Raw genomic sequence first — 7,500 nt, forward strand, 5'->3', positions numbered from 1 at the left:
CCGGGAAATTTGAAATCCAAAGCATTTTTTTAAAAATTCATTTTCTTCGGATACAAACGCTTTCATTGGAAAAAGTTTGAACAATTTTAATGTTCAACATTATGTTCTGTGGTTTAAAGTCATTTTGTTACTTTATTAGAGATTCCCTTTAATTCTCTCTTACTCTCTTGAAGCAACTTTTTTATATCAAGACATTTTTACGATAAGAAGGACGCTGAAAACTTTGCGTGACCAAGAGCTCTGCGTGGCGGCGCACTCGTTTGCTGAGTAGGTAAACATAGAGTCGAATTAGGTTGGAGAAAATTTGGCCACCAAAGGTGACGAACTTTATTTTCAAGATCTGCCGGCATCGTTGCCAACGAGCCAACCAAGCGAGTGCATTAAAAAACGCGCGTAAGGACGTTCGCGCCCATTACTACTGCGCATTTTTTTGCGCATGTCACGCATACGTCATGCATCGCAGACCATGAAGGTAAACACGATGCTAAAGGCGCGAAGCAGTAACGTGAAAGCGTGTGATATCATGGGATAGCTGTGGACCCAGGTCTTCTCGGAAATCAGTCACTCAATGACGTGACGGTGCGAATATACCATCGCTTTGAGATCTTCGGAGCGATTTTACTCTCTTGAACGCTCGGTGACCACTATTTTTCTTTCCGTAAATCACTTCCTTTTCTGATTTTGTCCATTTTAACAAAAAAAAAAAATAATAATAAATAAATAAATATGTGCGTGAGAAGTTACAAAAATTTCGCCTTTTATGCTTTCGTGCGACCGAAGTTTTCTTTCTTAGACGCTTTTCAAGGTCTATTTCGCCTCAGAAAAAGACATCAGCTGCAAAGGTTAATTTAGTTATATTAGTTATGTTGAATTGAGTACGTTTACCTGATCTAAATCTCACTAATGTAGCTTTTTTATTGATGAAGGGGTAGTTTCTAAAGAAACTGTGGTGCTGCGTCGGTGGGGAAGTAGTATACAAAAATTTGGTTTATCAACGGAGTTGATAATGTAAATTGACCACCGTACAGAGATTCTAAAAGCTGACGTTTCGAGCGTTTCGTTAGCGTTCGATTTGCTCTGACGAAGGGCTAACGCTCGAAACGTCAGCTTTTAGAATCTCTGTACGGTGGTCAATTTACATTATCAACTCCGTTGATAAACCAAATTTTTGTAGCTTTTTTATTGCTGGCAGTTGTAAGCTAAAATCGTCTTACAACTTTACAACTTGCTGAATTGTTGCTTCTAAGGATATAGATGCAACTTTACAACTTTATTTCTTTTTTTATCTTTGAATACAAGTTGGGGTAGTTTGCCCCGCAAATAGCTGAGAAGCTCGTCGAGGCGGGGCAAGACAAATACACGAGCAACTTAAATATGTACCTTACGCAAGCTTCTAAAAGTGCACCTCATGATCTCAAAAACGAGCACGGTGACCCCCCATTTTTTTTGCCTTTAATAATAATAATAATAATAATAATAATAATAATAATAATAATAATAATAATAATAATAGAAACGTTCTTGGTGTGCATTTAAAAAATCTCAATGCGCTTACAATAAATAATAACAATAATAACAATAGCAAATTAGTAATAACCACACTAATGAAAAATTAAAACACTTAAGCTACAAAGGTATCATTGGTCATCAAGGAGGTGGCGACGAAAAAGGTAAGTTTTAAGTGCCTTTTTGGCAAAAGTAGATCATTAACTTTCTGCGCGGTAAGTTTAAAAAAAATCTGTACGTGAGAACATTTTGGGCGCGAGCGTCTTTAAGAACTATGTCGTCCGGAATGCCCTGAGTTCTGATTGGCTGGAAATAAGATAGGCTTGGAGCCTGCCGCCTTGGCTTGCAAACCATTATCTAAGCAATGCCTTGCAATAAAATCCCATTATGATGCCGTCATAACGATGTCTTTTATCCCTGAAGAAATATATACCTAGCACCAAGAAAAATGCCTTTGCAACAAAGAGGGAGAGAGCGGGTTTCCTTGTCTCAAGGCACTGTGCTGAAGACGAAATTGATTAATCAGAAAGAACATTGCTTATCACACAACTCGGCATTTTATCAAATAACATTTGTAACATGCATGCACACATCGAAACAACATAATGCCAAGTGAACGACGAGCTCTCTGCTTCCGCTTTGTTGAGTCCAAGATCTGTCGGTGGAAAGAGATATATATTCAGCCAAGGCCTCTTTAATTTTCGTCTATAATAACTTCTTACTTACAGAGCGCGAGGGCCATAGTGGGTATTATCATTTAGTATCACCCAACTAGTGCACTAATGCAAATCCTGCATTTTGATCGGCTACGTTACTAGAGGACTATTATTAATAGTCCTCGAGTAGCGAAAAGCGTGACGCTTTCTTTCGTTTAATTCCCAAATACATATTTCTTTAACTTGCATTTGCTAACTTTTTTATAGCTTTTTCTACCCGACTAGTTGGGTGATACTAAAACAATTAGACCCCTCGCCCTCAAGGGCCACGGGTCAATAGCTCATTCGGCTTCGCCTCATGGGCTATTGACCCGTAGCCCTCACGGGCTACGGGTCTATTTGTTAAATGGCCCGTACGGCCCCGCGCGCGCTTTCATTGCAAAACTATTGGGAAAATCCCCGTATAAGGGCCGTACGCATTAGCGCGAGCAGGGGCCCGTTTTTCGAAAGTCCGGAAAACTTTTCGGGCCCGAAAAGCCATTTGTGGAACTGCCAACCGCTTGTTTTGGAGAGCCGCTTGTTTTGGAGAGCCGATCTTTCAAGGTAACAAAAACAAAAATGACTGAGAAGTTTTACAACTCAAATGCTCTCCGTTCTTGAGTTACAAAGGGATTGTGAAACCCGAAAATGGGACTTTTTCGGGACTTTTGAGAAACGAGCCCCAGGGCTGGAAAATGCCGTACGTTCCTACTAGCTCCGTGCGATACGTTTTTTAGGGGATTTCGTCGCTTTTAAACATCCAAGTAATTTACAGTCAGAAAAGCAAATGCAAACAGCATATTAACGCAAACAGCATATTTGACCCTCGGTCATGGCGCACGGACGTACGCCATGACCTCGGGCCAAATATTTTCCCGTGCGGCCCTCCCACTCAGTCAATAAGTACGTAAAATTGACCCGAGGTCGTGGCTGTACGGACTGAGCGCAAAGGGAGATCCGTACAAAAACGACCGAGAGCCAATATTCCACAGGACGGTCCAGAGAAATTGAATTGAGGTTATTAAGTTGTTTATTATATGGCATCGTTTCTTTGAGCGATCGGACACTTTTCTGCTTGGTGAATGTTCTTCTTATTCTTCATCTTCCATCAGCAACCTTTCACATATAAAGCTAAATTCCGCTTGCTACAATTGTACTGTTGAGATAAAAAAAAAAAATTCTGCTTTTTAAAAACGTTTTTGAGTTTCGCCAAAGTTGAATTTCCCGGGAGAGAGAGAAAAATACGGAATATCACCGTTTCCATGGTGATGGTCCGAACTGTAAAATCCCAACCGAAAACCAGCCAATGAGAATGCCCCATTTAGGCTGTGAATTGTTTGCCATACAATAAACATGGTTATTGCATATAATAGTTATCACAACGTCTTTGGTTGTTTAAAGGAAGATGTTTCCCGAAACTTACTTCTTTTGCCACGACCCCTTGTTCTCTGCTTGCTTGATTCCCGAAAATTATCTCAAATAAGCCATTTTCGATATATTAAATATTCAGCTTGAAAGTGAGGCAGTGAGGACAAAGACAATAGAAACACGTGGGAATTAATGTGAAAATTATTTACATACCATCCACTTTCCTTTGTCTTTGTCCTCACTGACTCGCTATCAAGCTGAATTTTAATATATCGAAAATAGCCTATTTTCCAACAAACCTCTTACACTAAAAGTAAGGCTTTTCATTCGAAGAGATTTTTGTGGGTTTTGCCAGAAGTTCCAAATGAGGAGAGAATTTTAAGAATAGTCCCAAGGGCCTGTATTTCGAAAATCGTGAAAAGGCCAGTTTCACAAATACCATAATACTCTTGTAAGTCCCAAGAGAAACTGGAAAACGCTTATGCAATATTTTGGAGGGCAAAGAAAGAGAATTACGGTATTTTACGAAAAAGACCATCCTGTTGTTTTGATAAAGTGGTCTTTTAACAGGGTTTTGTTATTTTCAAAATAACAAAGAGAAAAACGGTTGTGAGGTTTGGTGACGCAAAATCTCTCCATTTGATATGTCCAGAAATGCACATAATTAGATGCACGCGGATTTCAATAAGTGTCACGAAGTGTCCCGTTCCTCTTTTCCCCAACTTCAACATCAGTCATGTCACGGAATACGGACAAAAAATGCCACAAAGTGTCCCCCAAATGCTGTTCTTTAAGTAAAGATTAACTGCTGCATTTACCCTAAGCTTAAAATAATGCTAACGTTTATCCTTACTTTGTTGTTGAAAATAGGTTGCAAATACTTAGACTTAAAGGGACACTTCGTGTCGGATGTCAAAATTGGACGTGCGTCTAATTAGGTGCATTTCTGGACATAAGTGTCCATTTTTGGGATACAGATGAATTGAAAAAAGCCCGAAAAGTTTCGAGAATTAAAAAAAGAAACCTGACCCACTGCTCTATAGAGAAACACGGTCGTAGGAACCGACCGAAATAATACTTATCCTTACAAAAAAACAATTTTAATTAGTCAATTTAATAACTTTGAAATACATTTTTTTTCTTTTTTACCTCTGTATCTTTAAAACAGGGGGCATGATTATTTGTCATCTCTTTTCTCAGAGAGTGTTGACACTCCGTGGATGAGGATGATGAAGAATGTGTTACTGGATGCGGTAAACTGCAACGTGATTTTGGTTGACTGGTCTAAGGGTGCATTTCCAAAGTACCGTCAAGCGGCAGAAAACACTCGGCTAATTGGTAGACAGATTGCTGTTCTTACGATGTTCCTGACTTCCCGTAAGGACGGTTCTTCCCGGTCTTTAGAAGATCATTTCTACATCGTGGGCTTTAGCCTTGGGGCGCATGCTGCTGGAAATGCTGGGAGCTATTTGAAAGAGCATGGTTTTACAATTGGTCGAATAACTGGTATGAGAAATAACACTTTTTATTTTGTAAAAACGTCGAATTTTGGAGCTAAAGCTGAACGTTCTTAATATGTTCTTAAAGTTTTTTTAGCATACTAAGTTTCGTTCATTTCATTTTACTATAATCTAAGTTGTTCCTCAGTGCATCAACAATAAGAAAATTACGTGGTTAACGTTAAAAAAAAGTCCCTAATGAATTGGGTTAATTGTCCTGGGAACTATACAGGGAGGTGGGGGACCCCAGGTAGGTGAGATACCCTGCCGCGGTGGGGTAACTAATCTCTCCATACAATTTCTCCTTTTTTTTCCTTGATTGTTCTCACATAAGATGTGAGGTACCTCATCGAGGCGGTGGGGTACCGCATCGAGTCGGGTTGCCCGGTTAGCCGGGCTGGGTAACCCGCCTCGCCAAAGCGCTTGGAAACCTCACCCTAGCGCACCGGGGCTATAAACATTGCATGTGAAGACTCGCTCATTTTTACTACGGGTAGGCGGGGTACCTCACCTACCCGGGGTTCCCATGTGAACAGGCCCTTACATTTTCCCCTTTATTTAAACTACTCACAAAAACAAAACAATAAACAAATAAATAAATAAATAAAATAAAATATTGACTCTTTGCCTGCCGTGGGTATGTTCTTAAAATTCTGTTTTGATTTCACCATGAACGTTGATATGAGAAGGTTCTTATAAAACAAGAAGAATTTACGTTTATGTTGCACTATCGTAGCCTGCTTATGATTAAGAGCAAGCAGGAAATAAATAAGGAATTTCATTTTTTTTTCCACGTGCTTATACAAACATATCTGTCATTTCCTTCGCTTTAATCGGCGTTTGCTTTTTGTTGGAATGGAAGTCGAAATTCAGTCTTAATAGTAAAAATGGATGGGTTTTATGCCTTTTGCCATTCGATTTCGTTTTACTCCCTACGAAAACTTGCTACCTATGCTTTATTACTATTCTCATCGCTCACAATCCATAATACTAGGTTTAGATCCCGCTGGCCCGCTTTTTAACAAGGCGAAAGAAGAGTATCGCCTGGACAAAAATGATGCGACATTTGTGGACGTCATACACACTGATGCAGGGTTTGCTGGCACCACTTTGAACCTGGGTGATGCCGATTTTTACCCGAATGGTGGTCGTGAACAGCCTGGCTGTTCTTACTTGAAAATACAAAGTAAGTTTGCATTCTTGGATTTCACAGCTATGTTTTCCAATGAAAAGAAAATAAAACGTTTGCATAATAACAGAGTTTAATTCCCGGAGAATTGGGTCGGGACACCAGCATGGCCGCCCTGTGGGGACAGCCAGAGGGCGGCCGTGACGTCATGTGAGACTCGAGATTTCACTTAGAAGTTCAAGAGATGTCTAAAAAGTGCCCCCAATAGTAACAAAAGTAAGAATCTAGTATTAAGTTTGTCCCCATCAGCGTCAGAAAAGTGCGAATTGGGCTGAGTTCGCCGATTTTGTCTATTGCTTATTTTTTCGCATAACTTGGTTTAAAAATAACCGGACACTTCTTTGACGCTGATGGGGACTAAGGGCCGATTTACACGGCACTAATTTTGTCCCATGCACCAACGGCTTGCGACAGGTCCACGACATGATTTACGATTGTTTTGTAGGTCAGAAAAAATGTCGTAGCATTTTAAAACATGTTTTAAAACGCTGCTGGTCAGAGTTTTTCTCTGTCCTTGTGTGGGCCCAGTTCCATCATTAGGGCTAACGCTCACATGGTTCATATGGGATAGAAATCTAGCAATTTACGTTACACTACACTCTCCCCAGTTAACGTACTCTGTTTAAAATATAAGTGCTACACGGCCAACGTTGGTATAAACGTAACCTTTCCTTGTACTTGTACATGTTAATTGCCGTGACTTTAACATCTTCAGTTCCCACGGCCTGCTCCCGTCTGACCTTGTAGCTCAGTCGGTAAAGCGGCGGAGATCAAACCCGAAGGTCGTGGGTTCAATTCCCAACCTGGTCAGAGTTTTTCTCTGTCCTCAGTGTGGGCCCAGTTCCATTAGTAGGGCTAACGCTCACATGGTTCATATGGGATAGAAATCTAGCAATTTACGTTACACTACACTCTCTCCAGTTAACGTACTCTGTTTAAAACATAAGTGCTACACGGCCAACGTTTGTATAAACGTAACCTTTCCTTGTAATCGTAAGTCATGTCGTAGGCCTGTCGTAAGCCCCTCGCATGCGACAAAAATCGTATCGTGTAAATTGGCCCTAAGACAATTTGGGTAAAACCTAACTCTTGGCAAAGGGCTCTTGCTTTACAAATTCAAAATGTCATCACAAAACCCCGACAATAAATGCACGATAAGGCATCAAAACGTCCTGCAAAAGTCTAATTCAGTTACACTTGAGCCCCACCCCGCAGTGCACAATGAAAAGAAAATAATCAACTT

General features: G+C 40.3%; 1 protein-coding gene across 1 annotated transcript in view; it reads left to right on the forward strand.

The window, feature by feature from the left end:
* The window catches only part of LOC138023110 (pancreatic lipase-related protein 2-like), a 14,275-nt gene that overhangs the window by 5,372 nt on the left and 1,403 nt on the right, over window positions 1-7,500 (forward strand). Inside the window, exons 4-5 of the mRNA XM_068870141.1 lie at window positions 4,770-5,075; window positions 6,063-6,254. Coding sequence (XP_068726242.1) covers window positions 4,770-5,075; window positions 6,063-6,254 — 498 coding nt within the window. The remainder of the gene's footprint in view (window positions 1-4,769; window positions 5,076-6,062; window positions 6,255-7,500) is intronic.

This window comes from Montipora capricornis, chromosome 11, assembly GCF_036669925.1.
Source record: "Montipora capricornis isolate CH-2021 chromosome 11, ASM3666992v2, whole genome shotgun sequence".
Classification (NCBI taxonomy): Eukaryota; Metazoa; Cnidaria; class Anthozoa; order Scleractinia; family Acroporidae; genus Montipora; species Montipora capricornis.